The 21996-nt window shown below is 48.6% G+C and overlaps 2 protein-coding genes across 3 annotated transcripts in view; both read left to right on the plus strand.

Moving 5' to 3' along the window:
• Nucleotides 1-423: 423 nt before the first annotated feature.
• On the plus strand, nt 424-13777 carry FAM180A (family with sequence similarity 180 member A). 2 transcript variants are annotated; one of them, XM_024737990.1, is made up of 3 exons: nt 424-499; nt 11324-11424; nt 12970-13777. In XM_024737990.1, exons 1-3 carry the CDS (start codon nt 424-426, stop codon nt 13312-13314), a joined length of 522 nt encoding a protein of 173 aa, XP_024593758.1. In that variant the 3' UTR covers nt 13315-13777. The 2 variants fall into 2 exon arrangements, with proteins under 2 accessions (XP_024593758.1, XP_024593756.1); XM_024737988.1 differs by lacking the exon at nt 424-499 and having other exon boundaries at nt 11245-11424.
• A 3915-nt stretch (nt 13778-17692) lies between these two features.
• Nucleotides 17693-21996, plus strand: part of SLC13A4 (solute carrier family 13 member 4) — a 42380-nt gene continuing 38076 nt past the window's right edge. The window contains exon 1 of the mRNA XM_024737955.1: nt 17693-19155. Coding sequence (XP_024593723.1) covers nt 18841-19155 — 315 coding nt within the window. The 5' untranslated portion in view covers nt 17693-18840. The remainder of the gene's footprint in view (nt 19156-21996) is intronic.

Genomic DNA, 21996 nt, shown 5'->3' on the forward strand with positions numbered 1-21996 from the left:
GGACAGCAGCCAGGTCTTTGCCGGGCTCTCTAACAAGTTCCGCAAGTCTGTTAAAGAAAAATTCCAGTGGGTGCATCCAACACATGGAACTCAAGTACAGAAATTATATTTATCCACCCCACTGCCAAGGAGATCACATGCCCCATGAGTCACTCCAGATGTGCTCAAAAACAGTCTCTCTGTGGAAGCCCAGTGCCCCAATCCCAGAGAGAGTAGGATTAACAGAAGTCCCGCTCCTGTCCTCCCCAGGAGGCAGCCCTTGCCTCTACCCTTCTGAGGCAGGAGAGGGCACCTCTGCAGGTCTGAAAAAGAAGGGGAGGTAAGAACGATATCGTCACACTGGGAGGACCAGTACGGGCATACCTGTAGCTCCTGGGGTCCCACTGGGTCTGAGGGCGATTTTTCACCTTTTTGGAGGAAAAGATGTGTTGGAAGACGTTGCTGCTTCTGCTGTTGTATTACGACGCTCAGGCCACCCTGTCGCACAGGTGGAGCAGGGGTGAGTTGCTTTTAATTTATTTGTTTGATGCTCATTCTTCTTTCTTCGATACAATTAGGAATTTGGGGGGAAGAACGGAGAGAGCAGGAAGAAATTAGAAGCCCTGCACCCTCCTTTTATCTCATCTCTGCCAATTGCTTTATGCCTCTCGACATGCTAGAAGGTATTAGAAGGTGATGGGGGAAATGACACCAAAAAAATCAAAGTTGCTGAGGGAACTGGGTCGAGGGGGAGAATGCAGAGAGCATCCCTTTCTGACAGGCCAGAGGGAAGTCATCTTTGCTTCGTAGAATGTGGACAGACTCCCTTGAGTTCTCCCCAGGCTGCTGCAGCTGGGCAGGGCGTGCGGAGAACAGGTGCTCAGGACTGATACTGACATGAAGGGACTGGGGGTGCTGACCGGCAAGAGGCCTGCTACCTGGAGGGAGTGGGGTGTCCACGTGGAGGGCTCCACGCTGCTTCCTGAGCAGCAGTGGACGCATCTTTCCAGCTGGGGAGAGCTGGTCCAGCAGCAGGAGAGGACGAGTAGCCCCTCAGCACCCTCATGTCTGCCCGGCTGCCACCGCCCAGGCCAGCCCCCTCGGAAAGGAAGGAGCCCAGCAAGGCTGCTCCCCATGGCCGACTTCCTTGCTCTCGGGACACAGCTTCTCAGAGCCGGCCTGGCATCGTTTATGGCTCCCGTGGGCAGACGCTGGTGGCACCTCCAGTCAATGAGGGTCTATCACTTAGGAAGCAAGGGACCAATAGTGCTGACTGCTCCACACTGATCTGAACTGAGATCTCTCCACTGCCTAAAGTCAACTGAGGTCTCTCTCCTGGAAAGAACTGGAAAAAGAAGTCAGGCTCACTGGTGTTTCCAGAGATCCAAAATAGGGTGACGACTGCACAGCAACAAAAGGATGAGCCCCCTGGTTCTCAACGAGAGTGTCAGGGAAGGAAGGGACAGCCAGCTGGGGCGCAGAGCAGATGCGAAACCGGGGAAAGAAAAAGCCAATGCACTTATTAGGGTTTTTATTCCCTCACACACACATCTCCCTGCTCATGATGTGCACAAACTCTGGGGGCAACACTCGGAAGCACAGAGCAAAGAGACCTTGGCGCTGTGTTCTGCCACTTACCCTGTGTGACACTGGGGGCCTTCCTTAACCTGCCTATTAAAAAAGGATGATAATATCCACTCTTTAACGCACAGGCTGTTAGAAAGCCAAACAAGACGATTTGATTTGTTACAAGGCTTATAAACACAATAGACACATGATGAGCTATCCTGCAAGGAACTCAAAGATTTAAGTTCTGCCTCTAATTCGCTGTGTGATGTCTGGGAAGACTTAACCTCTCTGAGCTTTAGTTCATGAGCAGATAACATATTAACAGTAACAAAAACTGACCCTCACTGTGTTGTCATGTGAGGGTCATATTGAAAAATGTAAATAAAACGCTTTGTAAATGAGGAGCTATATAAATGTCAGCTATTACCTACCACTTAAAAAAGGAAAAAATTTCATTAAAGAAAGTCTGAGGTTCTCAACAGAAAACCTATCGGTTCTATAGCAACGCCCTGAGAGCGGCTGCTCTGGCTGCACCCCTCCTCACTGGGGAGGGTCTGCTCCCCAATAATGATAACAATCTGTATAAAGACACAAGGCCAACACAGCTGAAACAGAGGCCATGGTGAGGCAGCTGATGTTAAGTGCTGGATTAGCCATTCATATCAGTGTTCGGGGCCAACAAATGATGCGGAGCCCTTCCAACCATCATCAGAAGTCTTCCACGTAGTTGATTTTTTTTTTTTTTCGTTTTCAACGTTTTTTTCTAATCGTAAAAGGAATACACAATTGCCCTTTTTTTATGACGGAATGGGAGACACACCCAGAGAAAAACCAATTTTTCCAAATGTATTAACTGTTCCTTTCACCTGCATCCTTACCCCAACCCTGCCCCCCACCCCAGTGCTAGGCCTAATTTAGAAGAATTCCCTCTGGAAACAGTCAGAGGGCAACTTCTCCCTACAAAACTCCTCCTCCATCCCCCCCCAGCACCACCCCCTGCCTCCACGGGTAGAAGTGTGGAAATAAACCCAAAAGGAATACACCCTGCCGTCAGGACATCTTTATTTTTCCTACCATTCTCCCAGCCTCTCCCTCGGCGCTCTCTAGGATTCCACTCTGGGAGGCAGCTCCCTGTGCCAGGATGGCTGCTCCAGTCCCACCGCCTTGATTAAGACCAAGGGACCCACCTGTGGTTAGCGAGGCTGCTGGGAAGTGGACACACCTGGCCCAAGTCCCAGCCCCACCCAGGTCCTGCCGGCACACCGCCTGGGGGGGCTGCAGGGAACTAGCCAGTCTTAAAAAGAAAAATACACGTATTAATTCCTATAAGTATCTGATTTTTATTAAATACATATGTTATTTCTTTGACAAGCAGTTTCATAAGGGTGGCCCTGCAGTGGTGGAATGTATGTCATCTTCACGTGTCCAGTTTAGTGCTGTGTGTGTTTTCAGTCGTCAATTTCCGTGAAGGGAAGGGCCCCGGGTGGGTGTTTTCAGTAAGTGTCAACTGACTCACTGGTCCAGCGTGACTAAGCGGCCACCTCATTCACTCCATGGTCACTGCCTTAGGAGGCGTTATTCTGACCACTAACAGGTAAGAAAGCTGGAGGATGGGGGAGAACTTAGCACTCCCCAGATCCCTCAGCCGGAAGCTTAGAGCTGGATCTCACTCCCCCAGCCCAGTCTGCAGAGGCAGAGTCTCAATGTCCTCGCTCACGCCCCTCCATCCCTTCCAGGTGCTCCCCCTGGGCGGTGGCACATTGTGGCCAAGGGGAGCCAACACACAGCAGCCCTTTCAGAAGCACTCCAGGGGACCCCAACACACGGGGCCAAGGTCCTGGCTACCTCAGAACATCACTGTGTTTCTGAAGGGCTGGCTCAGGAGCAAAAAAGTAAATGACGGGCTTCCCTGGTGGCACAGTGGTTGAGAGTCCGCCTGCCGATGCAGCGGACACGGGTTCGTGCCCCGGTCCGGGAAGATCCCACGTGCCGCGGAGCAACTAAGCCCGTGCGCCATGGCCGCTGAGCCTGCGCGTCCGGAGCCTGTGCTCCACAACGGGAGAGGCCACAACAGTGAGAGACCCGCGTACTGAAAAAAAAAAAAAAAAAAGTAAATGACATCAGTAGGATCTGGCAAAAGACTTTTTATAAATGAGAGCTTTTCCTTTCCACACCCACAGTCATTTCCATAGAGTGGCTTCAACTGATTCATTAAAAATATGGTTGTATTTTGGTATGATATGGTCTACAGTGTGAATCCTTTCCAATAAGCTCTTTGGTACAGATGCTGTGCACAGTTACATGGAAACCATGGTCAGCCTTAATATTGTTCTGGTTTTTTTTAACCTATTTGGGAGATGGGAGGGAAGAAGAGATTTTTATCCCAGGTTATAAAAAGTCAAAGAGAAGATCAGGCTCAAAGCAAAAATAGGCTCTTCCATTTAGGGAGGCTTCTGCCTGTACATCTGGGCAAGAAAGCTTGAAGGAGGTAAGGCTTGGGGAGCAAGACAGGTGCAGGTGCAAGCCTTGACTGAGATAATTAAAAGTAGCTTCTCTGGGTATGAAGGGAACCCTTCTTTACAGTTGATGGGAATGTAAACTGGTGCAGGCACTATGGAGAACAGTATGGAGGTTCCTTAAAGAACTAAAAATAGAGTTACTATATGATCCAGCAATCCCACTCCTGGGCATATATCGGGAGAAAACCATAATTTGAAAAGTTACATGCAGTTCAATGTTCATAGCAGCACTATTCACAATAACCAAGACATGGAAGCAACCTAAATGTCTATTGACAGATGAATGGATAAAGATGTGGTACATATATACACAACAGAACACTACTCAGCCATAAAAAAGAATGAAATAAAAAAAAAAGAAAAGAATGAAATAACGCCATTTGCAGCAACATGGATGGACCTAGAGATTATCCTACTAAGTGAAGTAAGTCAGAGAAAAACAAATATCATACGATATCATTTATATGTGGAATCTAAAATATGATACAGATGAACTTATTTACAAAACAGAAACAGACTCACAGACAGAGAAAACAAACTTATGGTTACCAAAGGGGGAAAGGCATGGGAGAAGGATAAATTCGGAGTTTGGGATTAGCAGCTACAAACTACTATATATAAACTAGATAAACAACAAGGACCTACTGTACAGCACAGGGAACTATATTCAGTATCTTGTAATAACCTATAATGAAAAAGAATATATATGTATAACTAAATATATGTGTGTGTGTATATATACATATGTCTGGATCACTTTACTGTACACCAGAAACTAACATAACATTGTAAATCAACTATACTTCCATTTAAAAAAAAAAAAAATCGGTTTCTCCTAGACCCAAACAGGGGTTCCTCATAGATAAAGGGAGGGTGTGATGGAGACAGGAGACAACATCTACTTTCTGATAATTATCCAGAACCTGTAACTGCAAATAAGTTCCAGAATCACCCTGTTAAAAAGAGAAGGATTTGGTGAGGCACTCTGAAAACAATGGAGTTGAGTAACAAGGAGAGTGAATGTGTTTCTATGGGATTGTTTATTCATTCAACAGTCACCGGCAGGATTTTAGGCACTGGGAATACAGCATCAACAAAACAGACAAAATCACATGCCCTTGTGAGCTGACGTCCTAGTGAAAGGAAACAGACAATAAGCACATATAGAAATAAAATATCTGGTTCATTGGATGGCAATAAGGTTGGGACAGACTAGAGGATATAAAGGGTCACAAGTTTAAATAGGAGAGTCAGGGAGGGTCTCACTGAGGAGGTGACTTGGGACCTGAAGGAAACACAGGAGTGAGCCATGCAGTCTCCAGGGAAAGAGTATTCCAGGCACATGGAACAGAAGTTCAAAGGCCCTGTGGCAGAGGCATGCTTGGTGAGCTCAAGCAACAGTGAGGAGGCCTGCAGCTAGAGGGGCATGAGCCAGAGGATAATAGCAGATGAGTGCAGAGAGGTAGTAAGAGGTCAAGTCGCGCAGTACCTGGTGGCCATCTGAAGATCTTTGGCTTCTACTCTGAGGGAGATGGAAAGCCAGAGAAGTTTCTGGGCAGAGAATTGACATCATCCAACCTATGTTTTCACAGAATCCCTTTACTTGCTGTGTTAAGAATACAATGAGGTGGACTTCCCTGGCAGGTCCAGTGGTTAAGACTCTGCGCTTCCCCTGCCAGGGGCACGGGTTCAACCCCTGGCAGAGGAACTAAGATCCCACATGCCACGTGGCATGGCCAAAAAAAAAAAAAAAAAAAGAATACAATGAGGAGGATGAAGTTGGCAGCCAAGGATGGAAACAGAGACACCATTAGGAGAAATGTTCAAGGTTTGGACCAGGAGGCTAGCTGGGATGTGGTAAGAAGTAGCCAGATTGCAGATCTATTCTGAAGGTAGAGCCAGCAAGATTTGCTGATTAGTGGGGTGTGAGATGTGAAAGAAAGAGAAAAGGCAAGGATGACTGACAACTCCCAGGTTTTGACCTGAGCAGCTACGAGAGATGGGAAGACAGCAGACAAAGCAGGAGGTGCGGAGCAGGTGTGATGGATGGCAGGGGTTGGGACTGGGTTGGAGATCAGGAGAGACAACTATTACGAATGCAAAAGGAGACTCTCCCGCAGGCAGCTGCATATCTAGAAGTCAGGCCCGGAAATACACAGCAGAACATCCGTACGAAGTCAGTGTGGCTAGTGAGAGGGGAGAGACCCAGGCTGCGGCCAGGAGTCTGCAAGGTGAGGAGACGGAGGGGAAGGAAGAGCGGCCAGCAAGGGGGGATTTTTTTTTTAAAGAAGCAGCAGCAACGTGTTTTCATGCTGCCTTGAAAGATCGGTAGAGAGGGGAAAATTAATGATGTGGGAGAGAAAAGTGGAAAGGTGAGCAACAACTTTATTGGAGACCTCGTGCACGCGGGGACAAGTTGGCTCGAGATGAGAGCAGGGACACAATAACAGAAGGGAAGTCAGAGGACCTGGGCACAAGGCCGGTAACTGGTTTGAGGAGAAAGGAGGAGGTGTGAAATCATCATCCACTTCACGCTGAAATAGAGTGAGGGGAAGCAGGAAAGACGGGTAATGGTCAGGCAGCATTTTGGGCCCCTCCTGAGAATAACGATCACGAATTTCAAGTGAGACCACTTAACCCAGGTGCAGAACAGGTAAAGAGATGGGGTGTGCTTTTGCCTAGTGACTGCAAAGGAACGAAGAGGGATCAAAGGAGACGAGGATTAGTGCAAGAGAATGATCATAACTTGACCTTGTATATCACATTATCAGTCAAAGGTAGAGATTTGTTTAAATATGTGTGATTCATTTAAGAGTATGTTTTATACCATATGCATTCATTCATTCCTAACTAACTACGTGTATCCTTCCCGTGGTTACACACAACTGAAGAACGCCCAGTCTTGGGGCAGATGCGCCTACAAAAAGATAGCGTGGTTCACCCTATTGGTGAGATTGGGGGTTTTTTGTTTGTATGTTTGTTTGTTTTGTTTTTAATTTTTATTATTTATTGGAGTATAGTTGATTAACAATGTTGTGATATTTTCAGGTATACAGGAAAGTGATTCAGTTATACCTATACATGTATCTATTCTTTTTCAAATTCTTTCCCCATTTAGGTTATTACAGAGTATTGAGCAGAGTTCCCTGTGCTATACAGTAGGTCCTTGTTGGTTATCTATGTTAAATACAGCAGTTGGGTTTTGAAGCCCTTGAGACCTGGATTTTAATCTCAGGCCTATTACAAACAAGTTGGGTGGCCAAGGGCAAGTTTCTTAGCCTCCAAGTTTCTTCATCTATAAAATGAGATGTGAATGTTTACCTCACAAGGTACATAAGGAAAGCACCAAGCATGCTGACTGACCCACAGTGAGCTCATAAGCTGTTAGGATGTCCGGGCTCCACATTTGAACAACTTTGGCCTGAGGTCCAAATGCGTCTCTCAATAGAAGACACGGACAGAACATGCTAAGACACGTGAATCCCTGGATCCAGTTCCTGAACTAAATTAGTGCATGTGGCGTGAACTTTAGCAAGTAAATTTTTTGTTCCATGCGGGTTGGTCCAGTGTTTCACAATGTCCCCTGAAGGCTCATGAGTCCGGGGGCTCGGGGAGGAGGGGCTGGCCCCCCTGCCCGAGGCTGGCCGGCGCAGCAGACCTTCATGCAAGGCCATGGGGGAGTCTCTGGAGTCCCCTGATCACACCGAGTGGTCCTTGTGGGCATGTTCACAACCTGAAGAAACAGCCGGAGCGTGGGCTGGGTGTGGAGCGTTAAGTGAAAAAGGAAGAAACAAATCGGCCTAGTTTTACACCAGGCAGAAGACACACAGAGTCAGTGATCTTAACGACACTGTCACAGCAGCCTTCCTGCCCAAGGCTCCACACTCAGGTGGTGCCCAAGAGGGAGTGGGATCCTTCTGCCCGTCTCTGGCCTCCCCACCCCGTTCGCCTCTCTCCCTTCTCCCTCCGAGAGGGTGCAGCTGCTAACAGCTGTCCAGCGGGAGGATTCAGGCCTCAGAACTGTCAGCCTCATGAAGACTGGGCCGCCCAGAGCCGCTTATAATCGCTCACAGCGAGGACGGAGTCGAACTTAAAATGACCTCATACATTTGGGAGATGGCGCAGAAGGGAAAGGAAGGAAAAGCAGCAAAGCCTGAACTGGAGAGTCTCCAGGGATGCTCTGTTTTGTTGTTTTAATGCCTAGTTTATTTTTTTATTTATTTTTTTTTTTGCGGTACGCGGGCCTCTCACTGTTGTGTCCTCTCCCGTTGCGGGGCACAGGCTCCGGACGCGCAGGCTCAGCGGCCACGGCTCACGGGCCCAGCCGCTCCGCGGCATGTGGGATCTTCCCGGACCGGGGCACGAACCCGCGTCCCCTGCATCGGCAGGCGGACTCTCAACCACTGCGCCACCAGGGAAGCCCCTCCCCCTAGTTTATTTTTAAAATCATTCCAAACTATATATTGAGACTGCACTCGGTATATGTATTGAGCTCTGTGCAGACACTGAGGTCAGAAGCATAAAATTCATTCCCTCCCAGGAGCCAGCAATAGACAGCAAGACGTGAAATGTATAGAAAGGATGCAAGAAGAAGATAAAAAGAGAATTAAGGAGATGGAGAAGGAGCACAGCAGTGTACGGTGGGGTCCCAGGGAAAGGCTTCCTAGGGGCACAGGGCCGCTCTTCTAACGACGTGGGAGCCGGTCTGGTTTAAAGGTCTGCGTGTGTACCTCTTGGAGTTGGTCAGCTCTTGGTCGGGTCATTTGCATTCTGGCAGGGTCCGGCCTCTGTCATTATGGACAAGGACATCTGGAGTGGCTAGTCGTTTAACTTCTTACCTGAATGTTTCGACGTGGGCAAGACACAGCTTATCTCTCACCCACCACCGGCAGCATCTCCAGTGGGGATGAATCCAGGTCTCCAGACCTAGCCTCATGCACAGGAAGTCAGACACGGGCAGCTGCCGAGACGCCTGCCCCAGAGCTGGCTGCATGTCACAGCCCAGAGGGCCATAAAAGCCCCTCCCACACACACACACCGTCAAAGCAGCCACAGCAACGTGAGGGGTACCCGTGGAAGGTGGGAAGAAGGGGGAAGGGGTCCATCTGTGAGACTCCGGTGCTCCCCGCATATACTTTCTGAAGCAATGATCAGCCCTAGTCCAGAGGCTGAATTGTTTTTTAACAATCTTCCCCAAACTGTGTTATTATTTTAAAAATTATGAGAACAAGGCCTCCTAGAAGCAACATTTCCATTATTAAGCCCAGCTTTGCATCAGGAAGTATTTTCTTCCCAACTCTTGAGAACTAGGGGTCCACCAGGGGTGTGCATGTTAAAGGAAGTAGCTGTTCGCAGAGAAGCAATTGAGTGAAGAGCGTGTAGGTCTGGCCTTGAATAACTTCCCGGGAGGCAGCAGAAAGGGCCCTGTGCCAGGACCTTGTTCCCTCCTATCCCCTTCACCTGCTGCAGTGTGAATATTTTTAAAGGGAACAATACCTTTCACTTCACAATAACAGAGAAGACATAAAGGAGTTGCTTGAAAAGGGGTTTCATGGTAAGAAGGAATAGGCCGCATCTTGGTCCAGGACCAGTTCTGGTCCTAGTGTCACCTCCCACCAAGGAGAAAGTAGGGTCAAAGTACGCCCCTCCTTGTGCCGCCACTCTCGTCTCCGAGAACACGAGGGCCTTGGTCTCTTCAGATGCCCCTATAAGGCCTCATCAGATGGGAATGAGCTCTGAATTCTAGCCGGGCACCAGCTGCTTGGTGGTGGGTCTGGGTAACCCAGTGGTTATGGACACTGCCTGCCCGTTGTAACACCAGGGAGCTGTCAGAAGTCCCGATGCCTACATCCACCCCAGAGATGCCCATGAACTGGCCTGGGAGGCGGCCTTGGGTGTGTAGGTTTATAAAGCTCCCAGGTGATTCTAATGCAGTCAAGGCTGAGAAGCATTGCGCTAAATCGGGAGTATCCACTCAGCAGGAACAGCTCCTTCTACACAGGCTTGGGTCAAGCACCTTCTGACTGGCAACCTAGGCTGCCATTAGAAGTACCTAGGAAGCTTTCAGAAAGTTTACTGTCTCAATCACATCCTAGTCACTTAAATCAGAACTACTGGAGCGGGACCCACACACCCTGGGTGACTCTAATGTACGGTCAAGGTTGTGAACCTGTGGAGTAGGAAGGAGATGCCTCGCCCTCCTGAGCTCCACCTGAGACCAGAGGCAGAGGCTGTGAGTGAGCAGAGGCTAAGGCCTTCTCAAGTCCTAAAATCTATGATTCTGTGGGAAATGGGCACTTTTCTGGCAAAGAGAACAAATCCTGCTAAAATTCTGGGCCAGGAACTATTGCTCTGGAGTTTGTAGGCTCCATCCCCCAAGATGGTCTGCAGAAGCAGGGCTACCCCTCTGCCCGTCAAGGCCCCCATCAATGCAGGGATGCGGTCTGCCAACAACTGCACCTTGTGTGCACCCTGGAAACCTGCCAGGCTATGCTGCACAGGGATAAACATGAAAGCACATTGATCCAAGCCCCTGAGGAACTTGTGGGCTAGATAATAAACGGATTACAGAGAAAGCAATATCACAGCCAACCAGCTTTTCCGGGAGGTGGGAGATGCCTACCAGTGTCCTTTACGTTGAAGATGTTTCATTCTTATCACTTCTAATAGAAATCCTTGCTTATGCAGTTCCCTTCTTCAACACAGTACTCTGGACATCACTGGACACTATCTTGATGGCCCAAGGGAGCCATTATCAAGAAGCAGAGCTGTCACGTATGGTTACGTAAATTGTGCTTTGCACAACTTCCGGGGGCCCTACTTACCTCGAGGTCTCACCAATTTTTACAGTTATTGCCCAGTTTTCTGGTAAATCACAACCAAGTGTCTTAAAGAAGCTGCTCCTTGGGGGCTTCCCTGGTGGCGCAGTGGTTGGGAGTCTGCCTGCCAATGCAGGGGACACGGGTTCGTGCCCCAGTCTGGGAGGATCCCACATGCCGCGGAGCGGCTGGGCCTGTGAGCCATGGCCACTGAGCCTGCGCTTCCGGAGCCTGTGCTCCGCAACGGGAGAGGCCACAACAGTGAGAGGCCCTACTAACGCAAAGAAAAAAAAAAAAAGAAGCTGCCCCTTTTTCTCGCAGCTCCACCACCACGTGGAGTCAGTCACTTTCAAGACTGGATGGCTAACCTTGGGGTTCACCCACGGGAGAAGCCAGTGCACGCTGCAGCCTGGCGAGCTCACTCTTTTTCTCTTTCAGCTGTGCTCTTCCCTGCCGCCCACCGGCCAAAGAGATCCTCGTCGGTGCCCTTGAACCCCGTCCTGCAGAGCTCCCTGGAGGAAGTAGAGCTGCTCTATGAGGTAGGCAGAGGGGAGAGTGGGCCACTCAAGTAACTCAAAAGGCATTGCTCCTTCTCTATATTTTTTGGAGAAGTGACCTGAGCCCCTGAAAATGAGTGACCTCTGTTGCCCGGGGAACTGGCCTAGACTTGTGTGTGGAGGTAGTGGAATCCTGCCCATCCCAGAGGAAAGTGTTCTTCGCACCCCCTTCTCCTTTCCCACATGCTGTCCCAGGGAAGGTTGGCATTAGGGGTTTAGTCGAGGCAAAATTAGAGATTTAGGCTTGGCCCAGAGGCGCCTCTACCTGCACCCAAGCAACAGAGCGGGGCAATATTCCCCAGCCAGAGCTTTAAACCAGGACTCACCAGCAGTGCCCAGGCAATGCCAAACCTATTGTCTGAGTGGAGTTGTGTCTCAGTAACCTCATACTGTGACAGCCCCATTTTTGAATCTGGGGCCGCCCCAAAGGCTCTCTCCCTCTGCCTCTCATACCTCTGGCACCAAGACGCCATTTCTCCTCCAAACCACAGGTAAATTTACCCAAGGCCGCTTGGTTTGGTTCAGTGAAAAAATTCCAGGTTCGAGACCTAAGCTTTAGTTCTGGTTCTGCCGCCCATCAGCTATGTAACCTTGCATAAGCCACCATTTCTCCCTGGGCCTGAGTCTCCTCAGCTGTTAAATGAAGAACTCCAAAGATCGCCAAAGTTCCCCTCCTGTCTGGACGCCCTCTGACATCCTGCATGTACTAGAACTGTCTGACTAAGAAGGAGATAGCCTGCCATGGTCAAGCAGCTGAGCCAGGCAGAAGATTTCAAATCCTGCCTTGGGGAACAAACTGGAAAATGCATAGCCTCTGCCAGGTCATGAATATGGGAGTCAGAGCAAGAGACCTGTTTTAGGAAGATAACAGACAGTAGCATGCAGGATGGATTAGAGCCGGGGGAAGCCGGAGACAGAGGGGAGAGTTAGGACTCAGTCTAAATTGTACTGGTTAGGTTCCTGATATGAGCCTGGCACCGAGCAGGGGGTGCCTATGACAGACCTCACCCCTACTCTTAAAGAACAGTCAAGAAATGAGGACAAATCTCTGTAGCACACTTAATTCCTAGCACAATTCTCTGCATCCTTCTAATTCCCAGCTTCTGATTTTAAATTATCCAAAATAGTCAGTCTGCGCTTTAGAAGATCTTTGGTGGGTGGGAGGGAGGAAGGAGAGAAGGGGGTGATTCGGGACACTAGAAACAACAAAGTGTCCCTTAATTGTGGCTTTGTACCAGGCACAGTGATAGATGTCACTCATATTTGTCTTATTTACTCCTCACAATATCCCAGTGAAGTATTGTTGTTATTAATCATTCCACAGAGGAAGAAAAGGAGGCTGAGAGAAGTTAGGTGACTCATCCGAGGTTACACAGGTAGTGGGAAAGTCAGGACTCGGACCCAGGTCTCTTGATTCCAAAGCTCTTTGCAAGCCACCTCCCTACATGAACGCACGTGATCATGAATCCAGTGATGTCCTCAACAACGAATGCCTCATGCTTTTCCACACCCCATGTTTCCCCCCAGTTCCTTCTGGCTGAACTTGAGATCAGCCCTGACCTGAAGATCTCCATCAAGGATGAGGAGCTCTCCTCCCTGCGGAAGGCCTCGGACTTCCGCGCCATCTGCAATGATGTGATCCCCAAGAGCATCCCAGACATCCGGCGGCTGAGCGCCAGCCTCTCCAACCACCCAGGCGTCCTCAAGAAAGAGGACTTCGAAAGGACAGCACTGACCCTGGCCTACACAGCCTATCGCACAGCCTCGTCCCAAGGGCATCAGAAGGATATCTGGGCCCAGTCCCTCCTTAGCCTTTTCCATGCCTTGAGGCATGACTTAATGCGGTCCTCATGTCCCAGAGCATCTCCCTGAGAGACTGGCTGGCACCAGGACCAGGGAGCAGGGACCAGCACACAGTAAACCAGAAATTCTTCATTCTCTACTCCATTTACAGAGACCAGCCACAAAACACATACCACCAACTCAGAGCAGCAAAGATAAAACAAGAAACACCGATGCTCTTTGCCCCTTGTAACTTCTTGACAAGCGTAAGACAGTGATTCATATCATAATGTGACCTGGGCTGGAAAAAAGGGCTGGAATGGTAATTCAAGATGCCTCCAGAGGCTGAATGTTTTGCCTGGTGAATTGCAGGAGTCTAAGATATGCTTTAACATTGAGTGACTGTAACACAAACACCCAAGTGTGAGGACAGAGCCAGGAGAGACATAACAGAAGTCTGGGCATGGTGGGAAAGTGGGGGACAGATTTCTTTGGTCCTAAGGGATCAGGGTGCTGGATTGAATGAACACCTTTCCAAAGTTCTGTAGTAAGATATAAAGAAACTAGAGCTATAGCCAAATAAATACATTGTTAACCAAGGATATACTTCTCAACTTTTCCAAAAGTCCCCAAAAAGAATCAGTCAGAAAATCAGTTATGACCTATATATCTAGACTCTTCTTTCCTGAAGGCTGGTCTAATGTAGAGGAGAAACATGAAGGGGGCCAACAGAAATGCTACTGTCATGCCTTGCCTTTTGAACAGAGAAACCAAGCTAATGCAGAGAGGGTCATCCTAACGAAAGAGGTGGCACCAGTGCCACAGCCTGCCTATCCTAATGCTAAAATTATTGAGCATCATCAGAGAGTTAAGTGCTCCAAAAAAAATGATTTTCAGATGACAGAATTTTACCCTTTCAAATGCCAAAACTTTCATTTTAGCAATATTGACTGGATATATATGAAAGCCAGTAAGGTTGAATTTAGTATCTTGGAAACATTCTAATGAAGGAGTTAGATGAGATGATCTCTAAGATTCCTCTACTTCTGAAATGTTCACAAGCATTTAACTAACTGTGAGATATCACAGGGAGGACACCTGGACCTGAGATGTCTCTGCTGGACTGTTTGTATCAACCCTGAAAGGTCCCAGGCTTTCTTTTTTTTTTTTTTTTTTGCGGTACGCAGGCCTCTCACCGCTGTGGCCTCTCCCGGCGCGGAGCACAGGCTCCGGACGCGCAGGCTCAGTGGCCATGGCTCACGGGCCCAGCCGCCCCGCGGCATGTGGGATCCTCCCGGACCGGGGCACGAACCCGTGTCCACTGCATCGGCAGGCAGACTCTGAACCACTGCGCCACCAGGGAAGCCCAGTCACGGGCTTCCCTAACTCTGAATCCGGTGTGAGTTTTTCTGTTGCCTTCCTCACTGTCAGGCGATAAAAGTAGCATTTTCTTTGCTACCAACATAACTCGCCCTTTGCAATTTGTTCTTTCTTACTGGGCATCGCCTGAAAAATAAGATAGCAAGTCTTGTTATAATTCCACATTAAATAAGAGTTAATAGATGAAGGTCCCTGCTAGGAGTAAAGCACCTGGGTCCTAATAAAGATTCCTCACCAGCTCAGAGATCTTTCCAGCTTCTCTGAGGTTTACAGCTGGGTTCTGGAGGCTAAAGCTGCAGCAAGTCTGATCTTTGAATAAACAAGGATTCACTGGGCTAAATTTTTTATTCTGAAATGGGTATTTAACAATTGTCCCTGAATGAAGACGAAAGCTGGTCTGGACTTCTTTAGGATCTTTGAATAAGTGAGCCTCGCCTAGCAGCGCACGCTGCACGATCTTTTGTAGTAATACCAGGATGCAGGAACAAGGTGTTTACCATCAGAGAAAAATCCCACTTTGCATCCCGATGTCCTCAGGCTCAGAGGACTAAGCCTCTCTGGTTCTCACTCCCTGTGGCTATATTGCTCTTTTACCTCCCTCAAATACAGACTCTGATATATGCTTTTGTGTTCGATTTTTCTCTTTCTAAGATTGCATGTTCTCTTTCATGCAGTCACTCCACTTGCCTCTTTCTTTTCATTGCACTTGGTGTCTCTGCTGTTCTGTCTTTGGGTCCGGTTCTGATTATCTTTATATCCATTCCTCAAGGCATCTCCCAGTTTCTCCTGCTTGACCTCTCGCTGCCTCTACTTGCCCGTACTCCGTTGCTCACTGACTCCTTTGGGGATCCCTGTCTGATTAAAACAAAGTCAAGACAGAGGTACAGACAAGTTTGGGATTGCCCAGAAAGCAGATAAGCCTCACGGCCTACCTTCAGTATTTGTGCTTTTCCTGGATGTGGGCTGGAGAGGGGGTCAGCAGGGCCTCAATCCTCAGACACTGGGCAATACTCCAACAGTCAGAGTCCTGCATACACCCTGGCGCTCCACCCCTATCAGAATGGATCTGAGAGCTTTCTTCTAGGCACCAGGAGGAAAGACCCACCCTTGTCGTCCCTGCCTACCATGTTAGGATACACATGCTCCCAGGGGTAGGAGATCCGTGAATGGGAGGGTGGTTCCCCGGACCAGTGATAGCAATGGTAGTTCATTCACCCTGCCACAAAAAATTAAAGGCACTTTTGTACTGATAAATTGGGTCCATACTTAGGTGGCAAGCAACTGAAAAAATAAAAGAAAGAAGAAGGGCACAACCTTTTTAAAGACAAATGAAAATTTCATGTTTAGTAACTAGATACTTCAACACTATTTTAGGCTGAATACAAATGAATTGTTTACCCACAAAAAGTTTTATAGCACTGACTTCATTTACAGCAAAATCAAACATTCTCCTCACCACCACCACCCCAAAACCCGACTCTGCCCAGTGAGCAGTGAGGGAGTAGCCTGGACAGCAACGGACTCTCCCATTGTGCCTCATTAATGCCGCACCGTACACACCCCCATCACACCCCAGTCCCATTTTGTCGTATTTACTCAAAGAATAATTCAGAGTGTGACATAGCAGTGGAAGCTCGCCTGTGACTCAGTGGAACCCTTCTGCCATTTCTAGACTGCCGGGAAATTTTAGGATCTAAAAATTCTGGAAGTTTCCTCTATAGTCGGCATTCTCATGGCTACCTCTGGTGTCACTCAAGAGACACTGAAAAACATCTATATGCTGAAGCCTTCATAAAGGAGAATCACGTAAGTGGTAAATCACATAAGTGGTAAAGGCCAGAGCACTGGCCTAAAATTAAATGCTTGTTAAATGACTTTACATGGTGCCCCTGACTTTCCTAACCCATTTTAATATCTTTCATTTTTTTTACTGTGGTTAAAAAACACATCGTATGAAAGTTACCATCCAAACCATTTCTAAGTGTACGGTACCGTAATGTTAACTACATGTACGCTGTTGTGTGACAGAGCTCCAGAACTTTTTCATCTTGCAAAAACGATACCTATGAAACCACAACTCCGCTTTTCCCTCTCCCCCCAGCCCCTGGCAACTACCATTCGACTTTCTGTTTCTAAGTGTTTGACTACTTTTGTTACCTCATATAGGTGGAATCTGTCTTACATTTCTTAAGCAATGTATAAAATTTCCTTAGGAAAATGTTTTCTTTATCTAAAAAGTGGATAGAGTCCTGAAGGAGAACTACTGGTCTTACTATGTCACTCACATAGTTTTATTTAACAAATATTCACTTATGGTGTAATAAAAATGTCATGATTGAGTTTCCAGGCTTAATGGAATCTTTATTATCTCATACTATCTCACCAAGGAATTTGAAGTGGCTCATGGGTTTAACAGAGAATGTTGACTTCCACAGCTGTTTACTTGTACCCTGCCTCTTTAATATTTGCCACCAAAACATCACACATGTGCTTTTGCCCATTCTGAGTTTCCAAATCATCCCAAAATGAGGACTGAATGTAGTAAATACAGTAGCCAGTCTTTAAAATGCACTTAAAGAGATGAGTCATTGTAGCGCATCCTACAATGGCAAGAAAATTTCAAACTGGGTCGTCCACAGTTGCTCCTGCTTTAGAGGTCAAGAAGAACTGGTTTTCTAGAGTCACCTTTTTGGAGTCACTTTGCCTTTAGCCTGGGGATTATTTCCAACTGGCATAGCTGCAGACCCTAGAATGCCATTCCTTGCGTTCTGTGAATTCAAGCGAACGTGAATTTCATAACCCTTGACTCTGCTCAGCATCTCTCAGATGAAGGCAATGCTGCCAAGGACCACCAAATATAAAAGTTTGGGGGCTTTCTCTCTCTCTCTCTCTCTCTCTCTCTCTCTCTCTTTTTTTCTTTCTTCCTTGCCCCATATCCACATGACTTTTCAGAGAAAAGAGAATGCTTCTCCTGGCCTTTAAGCAGCAGAAATTCCAGCGTCCAAGGGCTGCAAAGGCCCTATTCCTGCACCCATCCATTTTTTCCCTGCCCTCCCACCTCCTCCCTGCACACCAGCCAAAGGAAGCCTCCTGCTTCTTTTTTGGTAAAGAGCCTCAGAGAGGGACATTGGAACACCTACTCCAGCCAGAAAGACCACAGATGTCTGGGCTCCAAGGGCCTCTGAAATGAGACTGGCATCTAGATTTTTCCAGAGAGGCAGTACCCTTCCCATTCTCCCTAAAAGGGTCTGTGGTCTTTCTGACAGGCTAACATCCTCTGTTGACTCATGCTTTGTATTCACCCGGGTGCTGAAGCAAACAACTTTGCCACCAGGGAAATCTAAAAGACTTAATATTCTATACTCTGGGGTAAAGTTCTCCAGGATTAATATTTCATTTTCTCCCTGCCACCAGACATTTCATCTTCCCAAGGACTAGGTCAGCAAGTGGCCCTCCCAGAGAAAACTCAGGGTCCTATGCTTTGCAACGTTAAAGCAGTGCTTGAGGAAGTGGGATTCTGTTTACGGTGATGGTCATCACTCCAGCCCCTAGGATGTTTGAGAAACAAAAACAAGCTTTGCACATTGCTTAGGTTCTGCAGAATCAGCAGGCCCCTGCTGGGACCAATCCTGAACTGCCTTTGGAAGAGATACTGACTCATTCTTTCCAACGTGCTGATTGGCTGTGAGGAATGGGCGTGGCTACTGCCTCTGTCCTGCGTCCCATAGGTGAAGAAAAGTTAAGGTGGGCCTCCAGCAAGAGTTTGTCCCGTGACAAAAAGGAATGTCTTGGGGACTTTTTTTTTTCTGCTTTGGAGGCCCAGGCTCAAGGCAAATTATAATGGGAAACCAATTAGAAGGAGAGCAATTTGAACAGAGTTAAAGTGCCAGGTCCTGGGAGGAGAGACCAGCCCTATTTGAAGTCTCCATGGTCTGCTGACAAACTCGGGGGTTTGTTTTAAGGGAAGAGGGGGGACTAGATTTTTTAAGGAAAGGGGGTACAGCCAGCACAGGTAGAGAGCGAAAGTGGTACTGCCCAAAACAGGCCATCCGAGAGAGGAAAAATGTTGGAGGGCACAATAGACGGCAGCCGGACAGCTGCAGCAGAGGTGCAATCTTGATTGATTAAGGGGGCCTTTGCTGAGCTTTGGAATGAAGTTACTCCATTACTGATCAAGCAAAGAGAGAGCCATTATGCCCCCGTTTAGCATCCTTTCCCGCTTCCTTTTCGCTGGGCATGAAACTATGCTCACCAATCCCACCTAAAACCGAAGGCGAGGAGGCCGGCCTTCGTTGCAAACAGAGGCTCTACCTGCCCTCCTGTTCTGCTCTTAAGACGAGAGAGGACTCTTGGAAGCCGAGAAAGGTTGAAGGAGTGTTTCTGGAGGGAGGCGAGCGTCGCCAGCAGCACAGGCACTTGGCGGGCGCGAGCTCCAAGGGGAGGAGGTCCAGGATGGGCTTGCTGAAGGGCCTCCACCGAGCCAGGAAGCTGCTGCTCGTCATCTTCGTGCCGCTCCTCCTGCTACCTCTGCCCATGCTTCACCCCAGCAGCGTGAGTACCAGCCGGTCCCCTTCTGGGGCCAGGGGGTCAGGTGGGAGGTCAGAGGGGAGGTCGGTGGAGGGAGTGGGGTGCTCGTGCAGCGCCTCAGCATTCTTCTGTTGGTGTAAAGAAATGGAAATGCTTTCCTGGAGGAGGCTAACATACTTTCTGCCTAAAAACCGCCATTTTCATCCCTTCACCCCATTCCCAGTCCCCCAGCCCCACGGCCCCTGGCCAGGACTGAGATAAGAGGAAGGGCCGATGGCTGGAGTGGCTGATCTGTGTGACACAGAGCAGTGGGCCAGCCTGCTCGGGGGCAGGGGCCAGGCGGACACCCGATAAAGAGAAGGGCGCTCTGGAGAGCCGGTATTTGCCAGGAGTCAACATGTGACCGTCCATATGGGAGAGCAACTGGACATGCAGGAAGACCTCCCAGATGGGGGAGGGAGGGGACTGTGGACCCCAGCCTGAGGTGCACTGCGGTGGGGGTCCCCGGCCGGGCTCTTGTGCATCTAGCCAGGGTCTGTGGGTGACCACGGTGGGCTCTGATAACCAGGACTTGAAACTCTTAATCCCTCAAGTTCCTTCTGAACTTTAAGTTGAAAGCGCAGCTTGGCAGCCTGCCCTGGTCCCATGCATGTGGCCTTTTGATTATTTGTATCCTCTGTGTTTTCTTCTCTGTGCTCTTGATGGAGAGACAGCAAATGACTCGATAAAACAGAATAAGAGCCCCCAACTCTAGACTGTGGCCCAATTTTTTGTCCAGGTTTGTGTGAGCAGAAGAGCCTGGGCTCTGCTTCTGAGACCGTCATTTGCCTTCCTTGCCTTCCTCCAGCTCCTTTTCTCCCTGCCCCCCCCTTCCTCCCAGTGGCTTTACCCCTTACCCTAGCTGGCACTACCCTTGAGACTTTAGGAAAAATAAGCTAAGAAAGGTTAATCTTGTTTGTGGGAGGGGAAGGGTGTCTTCCACTCAGCTCCCAGAGTAACTTCGTAACCAAGATTAAATTACACAGTTAAAGGGGATTAGAATGGTTTCTTAAAAACAAACTGGTTTAAATCTTTAGTAGAATAAAAACTCAGAGCACCAGGGAGCTGCTGATGAAAACCGGGCTGGGATTAGCAGACAGTGATTGGTGCTGAACGGTTTCCCGGCGTATGCACTAGTCCATTTCCGGCTTTGTCCCAGTAGGCTGATTTTCTTTCCTTTTCATGTTTTTGTTTTGTTTTACTGGGTGTCAGATGGGTTAAGGGAATGCCAACCAAGTGGCACCTGCTCTTCTCATTAGCAGCATCAGGCACCCCCCCGCCCCGTGTCCCCTGAGTCAGCCCCATCTCTGGTGACCATGACTCTGGGGGGGTAGTGCTGCCATTTAATTCTGGGAGCCTGTCTTGGAGCTTCTCAGTTACCAATGACTAGTGAGAAGTATCCACATGAAGAAGAAAACAAAATAACAAATTACTGAAGTAGACAAAAAAAATCTATAAATGTGACAGAAGAGGGAGGTTGTGGAGAAAAAAGAAAAGAGGAGCGACAAGGGAGGAAAGGTAAACCTCTGCTCTGTTGAGGTCTATCAAAATTCTTGAACAGGTTTTTAAAGATGGACTCACTGAGAGCAAGAGACCTTGCCGTTCCTTGAACTAGCGCCTTCTGTCCAACTGAGCTTCACCTTAGGGCGGGGTTTCTCAACAGCCACACTAGTTACATTTGGGGGTGGGGGGAGAGGGTTCTCTGTTGTGATGGGAGGGCCGTGCTGTGCTGTGCATTGTAGCATGGTTAGCAGCATCCCTGGTCTCTACCCATCAGGCGCCAGCAGCACACAGGCACCCCCTGCAATTGTGACAGCCAAAAATGCTTCCAGATATTACCAAATATTCCCTGGGGGGCAAACTTGGCTCCAGGTGAGAACCAGTGCCTTAAGAAAAGAGAAATATGCTACCTCAGAGCTTCCCAGTCTGTGCTCATGGGTAGCCCTCGGGACAGCTAGATGGAGCCTGGGTGGCCAAAGCCCTCAGACCTGGATGCAGCCTGCTCACCACTCGCCCCAGTGTGCCCTGCAAAGATGATTCCTCCGTGTGTCCCAGTGTCAGTAAGACGCTTCTTCTCCTTCCTCTGCAATGACGCAGAAGCACCTTGAGGTCACAGTAGGCACAAACCACCACGGGGACTGGCTCTCATCTATTCGGCCCCCTTGCATCACACTTAGATTCTGATATTTAATCCTTAAGATCCCTAAATAGCCTTGTTTGTTCTGGGCTGGAACTGAGAGAAGTGATCTGGGCAAGAGCTCCTGGCCTGCGGTTCTGATGCTTCTTCAAAGTGACAAGCTGCAGCCGCATTTTAGGAAGGATTAGTGTGACCTCCCGTTTTTTCCTGCCCAGCTCTCTAAAGCCAGGGGCCCAGACTTGATTTCCCATACACAGAAGAGGAAGGTCAAGAGCGGGGCTTCTGCAGCTAAGACCAGCTTCAGCATCCCGGTGGGATAAAAGTTACACCCAACTCCCAAGCTAAATTTTCAAAAGCCCTTCCAGTCATTTATGACACCAAATGACGTGACCTCAAGCTCCTTCCAGTGGAGTCTGAATGGTATTTCATCGGGGTGGTCAGACTGTAGGGAAAGAAGCAGATGCAAACATCAGTTAGTAGCAGGGTCAGGGAGCATCCGCTGTGGGGAAATGCCACTTTTGAACTCGCTCCTTTATTTGTCAACAGGAGCAAAAAAGAACTGACAACACTATCCCTTAAAGGCACTGCCCGAGTACACACTATCCCTTAAAGGCACTGCCCGAGTACACACTATCCCTTAAAGGCACTGCCCGAGTATACACTATCCCTTAAAGGCACTGCCCCAGCAT

Source organism: Neophocaena asiaeorientalis, unplaced genomic scaffold (assembly GCF_003031525.2).
Source record: "Neophocaena asiaeorientalis asiaeorientalis breed wild unplaced genomic scaffold, Neophocaena_asiaeorientalis_V1.1 scaffold364, whole genome shotgun sequence".
Taxonomy (NCBI): Eukaryota; Metazoa; Chordata; class Mammalia; order Artiodactyla; family Phocoenidae; genus Neophocaena; species Neophocaena asiaeorientalis.

Bases quoted from the DNA above. Each gene is read 5' to 3' on its own strand.
- FAM180A (XM_024737988.1), top strand. From the start codon at position 11,245: ATGGCTAACCTTGGGGTTCACCCACGGGAGAAGCCAGTGCACGCTGCA. The intron at 11,425-12,969 runs GTAGGCAGAGGG...GTTTCCCCCCAG, and splicing joins AAGTAGAGCTGCTCTATGAG to TTCCTTCTGGCTGAACTTGA.